The sequence below is a fragment of the Magnolia sinica genome, chromosome 8 (genome assembly GCF_029962835.1).
Source record: "Magnolia sinica isolate HGM2019 chromosome 8, MsV1, whole genome shotgun sequence".
Classification (NCBI taxonomy): domain Eukaryota; kingdom Viridiplantae; phylum Streptophyta; class Magnoliopsida; order Magnoliales; family Magnoliaceae; genus Magnolia; species Magnolia sinica.
In genome coordinates, this window is record NC_080580.1 from 17,122,234 (window position 1) to 17,139,489 (window position 17,256).

Genomic DNA, 17,256 nt, shown 5'->3' on the forward strand with positions numbered 1-17,256 from the left:
AATAGATGGGAGCGTTATTGAAGTGAATAGGGGCGTTAATCGTTGCAGCCATACTCACTGACCTGCATTCCGTTACTTCTGTAGGAGATGATTTTCTGCTTCTTTCATCTTAAGTTTTTTTTTTGTCACACATGTTGAGGGTCAAATATTGCATATTAGACTGCAGTTATTGCTTAGATTTACGAACATGGTACTGTTTAACGGCTCAATTTAATCGTGTTTGTAATGCAAGGTGTATTTATGAGCTTAGACTGAAACAAGGTGCTTAAAGCATGGATTTAACGCTCTGATGATACCAATGGTAAGGGACGGACCCCGGGGGACCTAGATCAATGATTTTACATGACCGAGATTCAAGAAAATCACATGTGTTACACTAAAGAGGCCTGAAAGTCGTCCAGAATGCACGATCATAGGATTCCCACCATCCATTTAGCTCGAACCTTCATATATGGCCTGAGGACCACAAATTAACCGTACATGTTGAATTTCAGCCTCCAGATCCTTGTGGAAGTAGCCCAGTGGTCAAATCAGCCCATAAATCATCAACTTAGGGCCCACCTGATACTTGGATAGGCTTCAATTAATGTCTCAACCCTTTAAATTAACTGAGGAAATGGATGGACGAAACAGATTTTCTTCATTTGCATCACTATGGGCCCCACTGGAAAGTGCATGCGTATGGTGCATGAGCACAGCCGCCATACACCGAAACAGCAAAGTCGGTCAGCAGGCGTTGACCTGACTAGTTTCCCATTTAAACTCTGCTGCGAACAGGGGATCATCGCAGAATCTCTGTGGGCCACCATGTGGACCCAACAGCTCAATCCGATCCGTCCATTCGATACATATGAGGGTTATAACCAAGATCTAGTGGTTATTAGTCTGAAGAATGCTAGCAAGAGGATGAAAAATGTGTTGAACGGTAGAACCATGCCATAAGATACATCAAGTGGGCCACGTTATCAGCACTCCAAAACCAACCATATTGGAATGGTTTTTGGAGAAGAGACTAATGGACAGTGTGGATATCTCAAAACGTTAGCCAAAGTGGGCCCACCAAGCTTCAGCGCAGCTAGGCGTACGTAATCACGAGCGTCCGAACGCTGCCCGGTTTCCCCGGTCGTAACGTGATCAAGATCACATTCTGATGCGTGATCCGGACCGTTCAAACGTTATAAAAGGGGGTCCTGACCCGAACCATAGAAACAAATCAGAGTTTGGGACGATCTTTCATCCCAAAACTCAGTCCAAACGCAAGCGTGGTTTGCGTTTTCACTGCGTAGCCTCTTTGTTTCCACCGACTTGCTGAACCGACTCTCGTGCGAAAGAGTTCCACTGACTCCAGTCCTTACGCACTCCCAGCCGACCTCCATCGTATATAAAAGAAAGAGAGGAAGAAAGGAAGGATTATTCAATTTACGGGGGACGTGGAGTAGAGAGAGAGAGAGTAATATTTTTTTTTAAAAATTGTTTATTACTACTATTTCTTTTAAGGTGTTTAGCCTAATCATGTCTATTCTAGGCTAAACATCTTAGCTAGAGCTAAGAGGTGAAGCTTGTAGGTAATGGGAGACCTGATACTTGTGCCTTTTGTTTAGACTAAACAATGTTGATTTTGGTTTAATCAAGGAAATGTTTTCAGTTTTTAATGGTCTGTTGTGACTAATATTACAATGAGTCTACGAAAGCTTTGAGCATGTTCCTTTCCTTATTTTGATTATGACGTCAGGAAGCCCTATTGTTCACCATTGTCTCCTGGGCATGGTCGGATGACGGTACCCTTCCTAACCTTCATACATTTTATGATTAGTTTTTAATTAGTTTAATTATGTTATTTGTTTTGTCTCCTGGGCATGGTTTGGTGATGGAATCCATTCTAATTCATATACCTTTCATCTCTTAAAAACTATATCAAAGAAAGTTCAGTTCGATTTCCATGGTTAAACCCTTCAACTGGATGAAGATGGGACTCTAAGTCCAGTTGAGTTCTTGAAACAGTCATAAGATCTCCTTGATCTCTATAAGTGAATCCTCTGAATCCCTAGTTTTCTTCCTCTAAATTCTCTTAAGTTTTAGATAAATATGTCATCATTATTCCCTCAATTACTTTCGATTTAGATTTCATCTTAGTTTAGTTCTAATTATACTTAGTTTTCAGATTACGTACAGGTTTCAGTCCCTTGGGATTCGACCTCGGTCTCACCGAGTTTATTACTGCATCACAACCCTATACTTGGGGAGTGAACAAGTTTTTGGTGCCGTTGTCGGGGACTGACGGTTATATCTTTCTGAAATTAATTAGTCTTAGGATTAGTTTAAGATTAGGTTTTAATTTTAGGTTTAAATTTTCCTGATTTTTAGAAACTAACCTGTTTTTCCTGTTTTGTAGGATTCTAACATATACTTTCTAAATTGGTAATCTCTTTTTGATTTTCTAGTTTTTATAACTTTCTATTTCTAGATTAGGTTTTGTTCTAGGAATTTTCCTAATTTATTTCATCTTTCCTCTCTTTTATTTTATTTTTAGAGATTTTCTTCTATTACTTTTAGAAACTAGATTAGTGATTTCTTCCTCGTTTTTTAGAAACTTTCTATTTCTGACTATCTTTAGAATTCTTCCTCGTTTTTTAGAAAATAGTTTACTTTCTATTTTTAGACTTTATATTTTTAAAAACTAACTTGTTTTGTTTTGTTTTATAGATTCTTAACTTAGGGACTTTAATTTGGTAACTTCTTTCCTACCCTCTCTTTCTTTCTAGATTTTTATTTTCTTTTAGGTTTAATTTAGAATCTAAATTGAGGGTTGAGAATGTTTCATGCCCAAGTGGGCTCGTGACTATACTCGACGTCTCTTGACTAAAGCAGGATTGGTTGAGGGGTTAACTGTCCATCGCAGGACTAGACACCGCTTGAAATCCCCTGAATTAATTGAAGTTATGACTACAAATCAACCTCAAGCACTACCCCAACCTAGGGTTGAGGAAGTCTATGATGAGAATGAGGTGCATCAAGCACCCCCGCCTCATACTTTACCAGATTATTTACAACTGGCGGGGGTGAGTACGCCCTCACGCATGATTTTTCCTGAAAATATAGGACAAATGGACATCAAGCTAGGGGTTATCCAACTCCTTCCCAAATTCCATGGGCTTGAATCAGAAAGTCTATACTTACATCTTAAAGAGTTCGATGAGATTATAGCCACCTTATATTTTCCTAATGTATCTGAGGATACTGTCAGGCTGAAACTCTTTCCCTTTTCCTTGAAAGAGAAGGCTAAGATGTGGTTACATTCACTGCGTCCTAGATCCATTGGCACATGGAATGATATGCAGAGGGAATTCATAAAGAAAATTTTTCCACATCATAAAACAATTACCCTCAGAAAAGCAATTATAAACTTCGCCCAAAAGGAAGATGAAACATTCTTCCAATGTTGGGAAAGGTTCAAAGATCTTGTCAGTTCATGCCCACAACATGACTTTGAAACATGGCGCATTACAAATTTTTTCTATGATGGACTGACATCTTCCATGCGCCAATTGGTCGAGACGATGTGTAATGGAGAGTTCATGAATAAAGATGTCAATGAAGTATGGGATTACCTCGATAGACTTGCCAAAAACGCACAATCATGAGACCATTACCCAAAATCGAACACCACATTTAGGCCGACTCAATCTAAGGAGAAAGGTGGATTGTATCTCTTGAAAGAAGAGGATGATCTTAATTATAAAGTGACTAATCTCATAAGAAAATTCAAGGCCATGGAAGGAAAGAAGGATAAGGTTAATGAAATTGTTTGCAGCATCTGTGATGGCAACATTCACACAACTGAGAATTGTCCTACAATATCTGCTTTTCGAGGAGTGTTGAATGAACAAGCCAATGGCGTAAATAACTATTAAAGACCTTTAATGGACATACCTTTAATACGTACAATCCTGGTTGGAAAAATCATCCAAACTTTAGTTGGAAGAATGGACAAACTGCTACACCTCAAGGTTTCTTCAATTAAAAATCTAAATCAAGGGAAACCTCAAGAAGAACCGGTTCAAAATTCCATATAAGAGCTGGCTCAAGCAGTGCGAGAACTTACAAATTTTATTCAAAAGACGGATTCATGATTTTCTGCTTCTTTCATCTTGGCTTTTTTCTTCTTGTCACACGCATCCACATGTTCACAATACTGCTGCATTCTTGAAAATTTATCACTCTTGCAGATGGGGCATTTCCCGTAGCCAATTTTTTTTTTTTGCTTTAGTTTTCTTCTTATTTTTCTCCTTGTTAGACATTTTCTGTCACAAGAATAAGGATCTATAGTTTGCGGGGATTAACGAGGGATGAGAAATAGATTCATCTCTTGTTTTTCATTTGTTCTTTTCTTTTATGGTATTGTTTTATTTATATTGATCGTTTGAGAGATTTTTCATAATATTTTATGCATGTACCAAACCATTAGTATCATTTAACACGGTATTTAAATGCCACAAAAATACATGTTAACTGCCTAGGTTAGATTAGAAAACTACAGTCTAACCTAGTCAGCAGACATATTATATCTCAAATGTAAGTATTCATAGAATCAGAAACATCTAACATTCATATCAAAGATATGGATAGTTGTGAGTCCAAAAATTTTCAAAAATGACCCATATAACGCAATCTAATTCCAATTATCACATCACAAAAACAACGTGTGACTGGATTAGCCAACAAATCCATGTCATGCGTCTTTTGGGTGCCATAGTGAGGAAATATATTGCCGCAGATTCATCATGAGACAATATCGATCTAGCACTTATGATGTCATCTTCATTAAGTCCCTCCATGTCGTCCAGCAAGGCATTTACCCGACCCATTCTAGTCATAACCTTCCCATCCGCTGCAACAGTTACAAAGTGATCCACTACGGCTATCATCCTTTCAATGCTTAATCCAATGATTTCTTGAATTGACCCAACCTTACTTTTCTTCCTCGAACTAATAGTACTTTGGGTATTAATGGAAGCATGTGTCCTGTGTGTGAGTGTCCTCGAGCCTTCATTCTCATCCACCCTACTGTCAACTAAAAATTGTATTTCAGGACCACTGCTAGCATTTCGTCTGAATCAAGTTAAACAATCTTATCAAAATCCCTTTCCAAATTATACACATCGTCCAACTTGTCTCGACCACATCTTAAGTCTGAGTTAACATTACAATAACCGATAATAGCCATGTTCTCGATAGCTTAATTAAGCCTGATAATAATAACAAGATCATAAAATCGAGGTTGTGATTTTCCACATAACTTTTTAACTTTCCTATGAGACTGCATGTCATTGTGAGAAATATGTACATTTCTTCAATAATAAATGTTATGTAAGGACCTAATAAAAAGTGAAATGATCAAATAACAAGTACACCAAAGTGAGATATGTACCTTCAAATACTCCTCCCACACTACATCGGGTGCTACGTCTGTCTTCATATCCGGGTCCCAGCCGAATCCAGATGCATTTAACATATCATTTATAATATTGTAGTATTTCTTTAGAACACGCATGTGGTTTTGAATGTATTCCTTAGTCAAGCACATTCTAAGTTTAACTTCCATTTCATATACCACCGTGTTATATGCACTTGGCCTAAAGCCATTATCCACCTTTCGTCCTAATGTAACTTTTTTCAATAGTGTATCAATGAGGACATCATTCATATGGTTTGTCCAAAAAAAATTATGCATGAAATACATAGATATAGTACAACAACCAATCTAGCAACATAAGAAAGATTTAATGAAAACATATAGATTAATGTTCAAACATATCATACTCTATCGAATCTTGAAATTGTGTAGATCAATCACATAAGTATAATAGATATGACAATTTAAGCAATTAGTCTATAATCGATAGTGTACATATGTATAGGTATGCTAACTATTACAATCATATTAATCCTCTAACCATGCATACATATAATTCAACCAAACAATCACATAAGCATAATTAGAAATGTTCCTAATTGATAATCCCAAATACAAGCATGTATAGTGGTTCGATTTCCTTACTTCACTCCTAGAGCCACTCTCGACAGACGCACTCACCTTAAGTGTACTGGTATTTACCATCAGAGGTTATAAATTAGGTTCACATCTAACATATACAACGTACACTCCTCTCGGAGGCCTACACAAGGACTTACTTATATACTCATATGTGTCGGTGGCTTACACAAGGACTTACCACATACACACCCGTGTCGGTGGCCTATACAAAGACTTATCATGTACACACTCATATCAGTGGCCTACACAAGGACTTACATACGTACTCACATATGTTGGTGGTGATACAATCCTACACAAGAACCTACTTGAGTTTGGGTTACAAACTCTACACTCAATGTCACACAAGGAATGAGTGTGTAGACTCTTACAATTGACAACTTACTTGACGGATTGAGTCCCTTTTATAGTGTTGTGCTTGATTCGCTTCTTCAAATCTTTCTAGTGCTTGAATTCGCTCATCAAATTCTCCCTCGATCATTGATGCTAATACTTAAGCTCATACGGTCGTTTGCCTTGCATATGATGTGCTAATGAGGTGACCAAGGCAATGGAGGTTGTGTGAATCTCCTAAAACTCAGGGTACGGTTGTAATCCTATGAGATTTACTTAGAAGAGTCTTTTAGAGAGTTTAGATAATGAGAGTTCATGTACATTTTTGAATAAAAGTATGGAATGCTTATTAGAGTGAAGAATCACAAGAAGAGTGGTATGACACTATTTGAATTAAGGTCTAAGATGTGTGGTATGAGTGGGAAAACACCTAGCCTCTATTTGCACCAAAAACCCATCTCAAAAGGCAAAATACTAAATGCCCTATATATAGGAATTAAGTTTTAACAATAAAAAAAGGGCAGAAATTGACTAATTCGATGGGATCGAAAGACCCTTCGATGGGATCGAGCAAATAAAATTTCCAGCTGAAATGTTGTTGGACAAATATGATGCTTCTACTCGATACCATCAAGTGGTCTTCGATGCCATCAAGAAGATTCTCCGATCCCATCGAGCAGCTCATATATATAGGTCAATGCTTGCTGACCAGTTATGAGTTTCCTACTCGATACCATCGAGTGGTGTTCGATGTCATCAAGAAGATTCTCTAATCCCATCGAGCAGCTCCTATTTATAGGTCAACGCTTGCTGAACAGTTACGAGTTTCCTACTTGATACCATCAAGTATATCTTTAATGCCATCGAGGACAATCGACAGGCTATTGATGAGATCGATGACCACTCAAAATTATTGTTTTAAACATATGATTTCACAGTAGGTTCACACCTCTTGTAACCTTATTTATCATGTTTTAATTAAGGTTCCTGATGGTCTGTTTGACTCTTGGGATTAAATGGTATCAAGTAGTATTGTATTTCAAATACCACATTTTAAAGTCAGGTCGTGATTACTTTCTCCATCACTTGCTTTAATTTTTATCATGTGCTTGTAGTAAGATGGATTTCAACATTTCCTCATCATATCTGCCCAAATCTAGTGTGGGTGCATACCACCGACCTCACTCATGTCACTAAGTTTTGTGGGCCCCACTATGATGTATATGTTATATCCACATCGTCCCTCCAATTTTCAAGATTATTTTAAGGCATGAGTACAAAAATGAGGCAAATACAAAACTCAACTGGACCACACCACAAAAAGAAGTGGGGACAATAATGCCCATTGTTGAAGCCTTCTTAGGGCCTACCATGATGTTTTTTTGCTATCTAACCTATTCATAAGGTCACATAGACCTGGATGAAGGGAAATCACAAATATCAGCTGGATCCAAAACTTCTATGGCCCCCAAGAAGTTTTCAATGGTAGGGGTTCAATCTCCATTGATTTCTGTGGTGTGGTCCACTTGAGCTCTGGATCTACCTCATTTTTTGGCACAAGCCCTAAAATGCTCCTGCATAATGAATGGACAATGTTGATGTAACACATACATCATAGTAGGGCCCACAACTTGCTGGCAGTCCCAAAAAGAAAGATAATTCCTCATTGGAGTCAACATCCTTCTAAACGATGTACATCCGATGTATTGCTAACCACCCATGACCTTCTTATAATCCAAACATGGAGTAGAATTTAAAAAATCAATGGTATTAACAGACAATATACTGTCACATGTAATGATTGCTTTTTTCAAATTTCATACTATCTAATACACTCTAATCCCTTGCGCCAAACAGGCCCTAAGACTATGGATGATCAAACAAGCTTTACATATAAAAGTTAGGATAATATAGAGGCTAAAGGTTGTTTTGGGTTAGGGTTACCAAGCCACCTTTTATATATATATATATATATATATATATATATATATATTCTCCACACCTTGATACTCTGATCTTCAACTTCCAAGAGCTCAAGTGACTCACCGATACACGTAATTGACAAAAAAAATGTGCACAAATAAATGTACTAACAAATCCATCCAACCGTTTGAAAGTTTAATATAAAGTTCATATTACATCACCAAACAGGATCCATCCCTATTCATAATGAATACAATTAAATGTACAAATTGATTTTCTCCGGTGAAAATGGCCGTCAAAGCAAAAAACAGATGTATTTCCCCTCTCTATGAAAACAGATAACATCCATGACAATCAACGCGTACAAAAACAAAGAAAAACAAAAGAGAGAAAAAAATCGAATGAATATGAAAACAGAGAACATCCATGATAATCAACGTATACAAAAATAGAGAAACACATAACAGAGAAAAAATCAATCTCCACTCGTTTTTGTGTCAAAAACATTGTACTCGCAATTTGTCACCAAACAGTGATGCAATCACTGCCCAACGTTCTTCACAATGACCTTTTATGATCTTTTTCTACCTCCCACAATAGTTTGTTCCTCTACAAGTTCATGTTGAATGAGCTGGTTCTATAAACATTGCATGTGTGTTCAGCTGAGGCTTGCCTATGGCATCCAACCTATCTAACAGGGGTCAACCCACATGCAAGTTGGGCTCACCAAAAACTCAAGCCGATCCAACCATTTGGGAGTTCTTTAGATGGCCATTCTGTGGTGGGTTGGGGAGTCAGTGGGCCAGGCTCGGGCCTAAAAAAATCAAAATTTTGAATAGGGTCTCCCAATAGCTTGGCCCGAAACAGTTCAAAATCCAGGCCGAGACCTACCCCAAGACCGGCCCGTTGACAACCCTAATGGTGGGTCCGCCATGCTGTGTGCGCACCATCTAGCCCATGCATCATGTGCTCACTATGAGAAGGGTATCCTCCGAATATGAGGTCTATACAATCATTAGGAGTCCACACCATAGAAAAAAATGAGAACCTGCCATCTACTTGTGTAAATATGCAACACGTGTGTGAGATCCAAGCTTTCCATCAAGTGGGCTAAAATCAGGCCATTCCATGCCTGAAAATCATAATTTTGAATAGGCCCGGCCCATTGACGGCCCTAGAGACCGGCTCATTAATGATCGCAACCTACCAAACTTTGTCACGTGGAACAAAACTTTGATACTCCGGCAGGGTGTGTTTGTTGATACGCAGGCACTTATAACTTACGTCGAAATTACCTATATGGCTTACACGTAATTTAAATTTAATCGTCCATATTATAGTTCTCAGTTTGGATGCATCATCAGTTAAAACCTGTCCGATTGATGGACATTTACTGGACGGTTCAAAATGAAAAGAATTCCGACGGTCGACTAATCAGAGTTAGGATTGTTAAACCAATTTCGTTTGGAGAGAATGACTTAATGCCACGTGTATAATTGCTAAGTACCCGCGTATCAAGCGTCATACGGTGCAGAGTATCAAATAATTCCCCCTTTTAAAAATAAATATGTGATACTCTGACAAGAGTACGAAGTACCATATGAATGCACCCATCTGCCGTACACGTGGCAAATCTGAATCGAACCGGCTAAATAGTGGACCATTATGTGAATGGGTAATATCCTAAAATCAAGGAGGGTGGATCATCATATAGATACGAGAAATGACTGCAAAAGGAACGGTTAGATTGGCATTCCACATTGAACTACAAGAAATGGATGGTCAGATCCATCAATCCATACGGTGCCCCGCCAAATCAACGGCCTTGATCAACACATTTTTGCCAAACACAGAAAATGCAGAACCGTGCAACATCGACAGCCGGGAAGGGGACTGTTGTAGGGAACCCGTGCAACAAAATGCTGTGTGGGGCCCACCATGATGTTTTTGTGGCATCCACACCGTCCAACATTTAGGCCAGATCATGTTAGAAAGAAAAGCAGCTCAAAAGCTCAATTGGGCCAACCCAAAGAGAACATTGGTGATAGGAAATTGAAACCTTCTTCTGGCCCACGGAATTCTTTAGTTCTTTCCTTCACCCTAGCGAGACTCGCCTTATTAATGGCTCGGATGGGATATAAACATCACACAGGCCCCGAGTAAGGTTTTCAATGATAGGCATACCATCCCCACTGTTCTCTGTGGTGTGGCCCACTTAAGTTGTGGATCAGCCCTAAGTTCTTGGGATCACGTCCTAAGATGAGTATACGAAATGACAGACGTAGTGGATGTCATGCACACATAACAGTGGCCCCCCTACAGACATTTTTGTTGCATGGGCTTCTTGCAAAAGAAAGCATGCGCCATAAGTGAGGTATGCATGCCATGCGAAGAGTTAGTGGATGCATGTGCACCACATCAATGATTTGCAAGAGTAAATGAAATTACAAATTGGCCCATAATTCAGGCCGTCCACTCATCATGTGGCCACGGGTGTGTGTGAATCATCCACCATTGTCTTCAGCTGTCCTCTTTTTTTATTTTTTTCATTTTTATATAAATAATTTGTTAATTTTTATTTTTAAGTGGATTGATTATTGAGTAAACTCTATGGGGCCCATTGTGATTTGAGTGAACTCTTATCCACATCGTCCATCTGTTTTTCCAGCTCATTTTGGAGTATGGGCCCAAAATTAAAACATATCGTCCAGAGATGAAGTGGACCACACCACAAGAGATGGTTGGAATTGGGGCGGTTGAAAACTTCTTGAGGGCTACATAAGTTTTGGATAAAGCTGATATTTGTGTTTTCCCTTCATTTGTGTTTGTGAGACCTTATGAACAGGTTTTGTGATAACTATATGTCATTTTGGATAAAGCTGATATTTGTGTTTTCCCTTCATTTGTGTTTGTTAGACCTTATGAACAGGTTTTGTGATAACTATATGTCATTGTGGGAATTAGGAATGTTTCAATGGTGGATGTCATTATCCCCATTGTTTCTTGCGTTGTAGTCCAGTTGAACTTTGGATATACTTCAATTTTGGGTCCATGCCCTAAAATGATCGGGTAAAACAGATGGACATTGTGGATAATACGGATACATCATGGTGGCCCCCACTGGGCTTACTCGGTACGCTACAGTGCAATGAATTAGTCAATAGAGGGTATGCGTCCTTTATTTTTGTTTTTGTTTTTTCTATGGACACTAATCTAATAAGTAGATTGACATGGTCTATGCCGTAAAAGCAACAGTTCATGTCTATGTTTGCCAACCTCTTGTTGATAAAATTACTATAGTTATAAACAAATGGTCATGGATATATAACTATTTAACCACGGATTCAATGTCTTTGGTAGAAAAGTGGAATGATTTGATAGCTTAATTTATGCTTTAGTTATATATGAAGATTATGCTTATCATGTATATGTGTGATGCGTTCCAAAGAACCATGTGTGCACCTTCCAAATTTAAGCATCCTTCTTGTGTATATATGCTAATATCAAACTTCAAGGACTAAATTATGGCACATATGCTAAATGTGCTACTAGCTAGTTTTTAAATTCCTCACATGTGTAATTATTTATCCCGTATGTCATAATAATTGGTCAATAACAACATGTTCAAGACCAACTAACCCAAATAGCATGCCATATATTGCTAGTGGATAGAACAAATAGTCAATAACAACATGCCATAAATTGCTAGTGGATGGAACAACTAAGCAATAACAACATGTTCAAGGCCAATTAACTCAAATAGCATGTCATAAATTACTAGTAGGCAAGATAGCTAGTCAATAAAAGCATTGGGGGGACTGCAGAAGCACACAGAAATGAATCAAGTGGAGTAATCCAATCACACCAATCAAGCACAATGCAAACACACCGAATTTAATGTGGAAAAACCCTTAATAATACTATGAAAGTAGAAAATTACAAGAGATAGAGAGAATACTTAATCGAACAAGCTTTGAATCTCCCTTACAAGCCCTTGAAACCCTATGAACGAATTAAAAAGCTTTAGATAACCTCCTAATCCTGATTATACCCAAATATATAGCCTTTGGAAGAATTCCAATCGAATTTGAAAACAAATTCCTCAATTTCGCAACTCTGTGAAAATCTATGCAAAATCCTTTGATGACATCGAAACTTAACATTCAATGATATCAAACTAATACCAAAATGTTCTAGCAACCAAATATGAAAATCGAATTTTCTCGATCAAACCATCTTTGATAGCATCGAACTTCAATCTTCAATGTCATTGAACCCTTCTTGATGTCATTGAAAAAGCACCCAATATGTCTAATAACCAACTGAAGGAAATCCGAAAAAGCTCAATGACACCGTAGCTTGCTCGATAAAATCGAACCTGTCATCACATGCTGTTGAATTATATATTTAAGACATCCATCAACAACATGTTCAAGACCAACTAACCTAAATAACATACCATAAATTGCTAGTGGTGACACAAACTTGCATGAGAAATTGTATAGGACCCAAATGATCCAATGACTTGATCATTATCCACCATTTTCTTTTTTAAGAAAACCACACCCTTTATGCATGCACATTTTCAACTTCTTTATTGAGAAATATACCGAATTTTCCTAGTAGAGTTATTTGAAACTATAGAACAATATGACAATTGATATATATACACTTAGAAATCATGCCCATTGCATGCATTAACTCAAATTACACTGGCTAAATCATGAAATCTATTGTCTCTAAGTCACACTACTAAAATAAGATTTTTTGAACAATCCTAACCTCTAATTCATGGACATTCGTTAATAGAAAAACCCGACAATTGGATGTGTTTCATTTTTAACCGTCCAATAAATATCCACCAATCCATTGTTTATTATAATATAAACTGATACCAATAATTAGGAAAGTTGAGTATAAATTACTTCAATGTCGTGTATGAAATTTCCAAGTAGTTTCTAAGTGCCTGTGTGTCATCTACCACACCATGTTAGAGTATCAAAGCCTTTATTCTCTCCAATTTGACAAAAGAAAATTCAGCGGCGTTTGGATGCACAAGTAAATTCAATTGCAAAGAGTGGAAAAGATAAAATTCAACAATGTCCCCTAGCACTGAGAGTGGGGATGCAGATGGTAGCCTCAACAATAAAGGAAAGATTGCAATTTGATTCGATAGTGCATCCAAATGCGCCATAAAATATGCAAGATTTCACAAACCCAATTCAAATTAACTAAAACAACATCAAACACTTCCATTCTCTAAGAGAATATGAGAGAACAGAAACAAAAGCACCCAAACACATCACTTAAAACAATATATTCCATGACCAGAAGAGAAGATCATCATTTCTAGTAATCTGTGGTGGGAAGCTGTTCATGGGTGCTTTGGCCAATGAAGATGGTGTCATAGACAATAGCGGCAATGCCGGCACCGATCAATGGGCCAACCCAATAGACCCACTGGTGGGTCCATGTCCAACTGACCACTGCAGGGCCGAATGAGACGGCGGGGTTCATCGACGCACCATCAAAGGCACCTCCGGCTAAGATGTTCGCACCCACGATGAAACCGATCGCGATGGGTGCTATGGTTCCTAGGCTTCCCTTCTTCGGGTCCACAGCGGTGGCATAGACGGTGTAGACGAGACCGAAGGTCATCACGATCTCGAACACCAGAGCATTCCACGCTGTCACGTCGGTTGATAGGGAGAAGGCTGCAGTTTGCTGCAATGGATTGAACCAAAAAAACCATGCAAAATTGGGAATCAAAAAATTGTTTTCGAATCGGAAAATGCAAGAGGAATTCAAGTTTTTAATTGAAATTTAGCTGAAATGTTTGGTTTCTAAATCAAAACCAGTCTCAAAATCACTCTTAAATCTTTAGAATGATTTGAACAACTTAAGTGATATTTAAATTTTGATTGAACAGTTTTTAATTGAAATTGAGCTGAAATGTTTGGTTTCTAAATCAAAACCAGTCTCAAAATCACTCTTAAATCTTTACCAGTCTCAAAATCACTCTTAAATCTTTAGAATGATTTGAACAACTAAAGTGATATTTAAATTTTGATTGAACAGTTGTTGTATGTGCTACCAACAACCAAAACCATTCAAGCGTAGAGCCAATCAAACCGTTTGATCGGCTCATACCAAAATTCATCGTTGTCCACTAACATCGACCGGAATGGCTAAATCAATCATATTCCAATCTCTTACCAATCCACCGGTGGAGAACTTAAGAAGAGCGCAAGCGACGATAGACCCAAGCAATTGAGCAATCCAATACAGAATTCCCCTGAACAAGGTTATGTTCCCACCCAAGAACGCGCCAAACGTCACTGCCGGGTTCACATGCCCCCCGGAAATGTTCGCTCCAACAGAAACCGCGACAAACAGCCCAAAAGCATGTGCCAACGATGCGGCGACTAGGCCAGCTGGTGTGGTTGATCCATCACTGGTGAGCTTATCTGTCAGACCCAAAGTCCAATTACTGGTTAATTCACTGTTAGAAGAAATGGGTCTGAATTGAAATTGAAGAAAAATTCAAATTCAATGCAGAATTGAATTAAAATAGCAAAGATGATCGAGATCTTACTAAATGCCATTCCAGAGCCTTGGCCAGCGAAGACGAAGATCAGCATTGATATGAATTCTGCTAGAACTGCTTTCAGGGTGTCGGGGTGGCTTGCTTCGCCGACTGATCCGATCGCAATTCTGGAAATCGGCATTTTTGGAGTTTTGAATTTTTAAACTTCAAGACCTGAAAATTCTCTTCTTCTTCTTCTTCTTAGTTTTGCTTTGCTCTGCTTTCAATTGCTCTGGGTGCAGTCTAGCCGGTTATATAACTAAGATAACGGCCGGAGAACCGGCTATACCACGTTTACCGGTAACGATTTTTCTGAGAACAACAAAGTTTCTTTCTCGCGAACAGTTGTCGGCTTCTGTGCGGCTTGTAGGCGGGCCTCCGATTCTCTCTGCGCTTGCCACGTGTTCGGCTTGATGTGGATGTGGATGTACATACGTGGTCAATCGGCGTGGAGAAAATATCGGGTCGCCGACGGAAACGGATTGGCTACACCAGCTCCGAGGCTGGTGGTCGGTGCTCTGTGGGCCCCACCATGTATGTGTTTCATCCATTTTTACAGATCATTTTATTGCTTGATCCCAAAAATGAGAGGGATACAAATCTTAGGTGGACCACACCACATGAAAACAATAGTGATTGGATATCAACCATTAAAATCCTCCTATGGCCCACTATACTGTTTATTTGACATCCAATCTGTTGATTAGGTCATACAGGCCCAGATGAAGAGAAAAAACAAATATCGGCTTGATCCAAAACTTTTATGGCCCCCAAAATGTTTTTAATGGTCAACCCTCATTCCATACTGTTTCCTGTAATGTGGTTCACTTGAGATTTGTATGTACCTAATTTTTGGACTTATACCGTAAAATGATCTGTAAAAACAGATTGATGGAATGGATGAAACACATACATCATGGTGTGGCCCACATAGCACCGACCACCAGCCGAGTAGCCAATCCGTTCCCGTCGCCGACCACATTAGCTGGCGGGGTGTGAGCTATCGTGGCCTCGCGCGTTGCTCGCCACTCCACCCAAGTGGGGGTGGGCCCCACAACGGCCCAGGTTTCTTGGATCTTCTGCACCTTTTCTATTGGCATCCGAAGTTGTTTGGTACGCTGGAGGAGAAGGAGAATTCATACACATGCTAGTGAGTGGACGCGGATTGCCCCACGAAGTTCCCGTAGTCGGAAGCTTTGTGGGACCCACACAGATGCCCATGACAAATCCACTCCGTCCATCGGTTTTGCAAGACCACAGTAGAATAGGAATCTAAAAATCAGTTAATACAACACTCACTTATACCACACCACACGAAAAAGTTGGGATTGAACGATCACCATTGGAAATTTTGTGGGAGCCATATAAGTTTTATATGGGGATGCTATTTGTGACTACAGTTTATCTGAGTGATAATAACCTTATGAACGGTTTGGATAGCCTATAAATATCATGGTGGGCTCCAGGAAGGTTTCAACGGTGGACTTTTCCAATCCCACTGTTACGTGTGGTGTGGACCACATGAGTTTTGGATCTGCGGGATGTTCGATTCATGTCCTATTGTGGTTTGCAAATCTGATGGACGGAGTGGATTTGTCACGGCATCTCTGTGGGCTTCACACAGCCTGCGACTATGGAACTTCATGCGCCCTGCGTGAATGATGCAAGTGGCAGTGAATGTAGCTCAATCCAAACCATTCAAATCACTAGACTGATTGTTGATCAGGCACATGACAAAAATTGCAATGAAAGAATGGATGATTTTAGATATCCTATTCGTGGCCAAGAAACTGACGGTTGAGATGAAAAATATCCTTTGTCTGATTTAGCAACAGTTTGAGTATCCGAGCAATCTGAATAGGCGTACGACCACATGAACAGTGCCCCTAAATTTAGACGGTGTGGATTGGGAAACGGATTGGCCACTGCCCTGCCACCAGCCCGGTTGCTGGTGGTCGGTGCTCTGTGGGCCCCACCCTGATGCATTTGTTCCACGCAGTTCATCCATTTTTACATCATTATAGGGCTTTATCCAAAATAAAATAAAAATGAGAGGGATAAAAATCTCAGCTGGACCACACCACGGAAAAACAGTAGTGATTGGATATCCACCATTAAAATCCTCCTAAGGCCTACTGTACTGTTTATTTGACATCCAATCTGTTGATTAGGTCATACAGACCCAGATGAAGGGAAAAAACAAAGATCAGCTTGATCCAAAACTTTTATGGTCCCCCAAAAGTTTTTAATGGTCAACGTTCATCCAATACTGTTTCTATAATGTCGTTCACTTGAGATTGAGATATATCTTATTTTTGGTCTAATACCATTAGAGGTGGGCATCGAGTTGAGTTAGACC

General features: G+C 39.0%; 1 protein-coding gene and 1 non-coding gene across 2 annotated transcripts; both read right to left on the reverse strand.

Annotated features, from left to right (window-relative positions):
• Positions 1–3,380: 3,380 nt before the first annotated feature.
• On the reverse strand, positions 3,381–3,487 carry LOC131254461 (small nucleolar RNA R71). Its single transcript, XR_009175575.1, has one exon. It is a non-coding gene; the product is annotated as a small nucleolar RNA R71 (small nucleolar RNA).
• A 9,970-nt stretch (positions 3,488–13,457) lies between these two features.
• Positions 13,458–15,140, reverse strand: LOC131253005 (aquaporin TIP1-2). Its single transcript, XM_058253822.1, has 3 exons — positions 14,907–15,140; positions 14,528–14,778; positions 13,458–14,035 (listed from the first exon to the last, which is right to left on the reverse strand). The coding sequence occupies exons 1-3, from the start codon at positions 15,037–15,039 to the stop codon at positions 13,661–13,663; spliced, it is 759 nt and encodes a 252-aa protein (XP_058109805.1). The 5' UTR covers positions 15,040–15,140; the 3' UTR covers positions 13,458–13,660.
• Positions 15,141–17,256: the final 2,116 nt, after the last annotated feature.

What these genes read in the sequence shown, in the direction of transcription:
- LOC131253005 (XM_058253822.1), bottom strand. Translation starts at nt 15,039, where the DNA reads ATGCCGATTTCCAGAATTGCGATCGGATCAGTCGGCGAAGCAAGCCAC. An exon ending in AGGCTCTGGAATGGCATTTA is followed by an intron (nt 14,779 to 14,906) that starts GTAAGATCTCGA and finishes TGGGTCTGACAG; the next exon opens with ATAAGCTCACCAGTGATGGA. An exon ending in AGTTCTCCACCGGTGGATTG is followed by an intron (nt 14,036 to 14,527) that starts GTAAGAGATTGG and finishes AATCCATTGCAG; the next exon opens with CAAACTGCAGCCTTCTCCCT.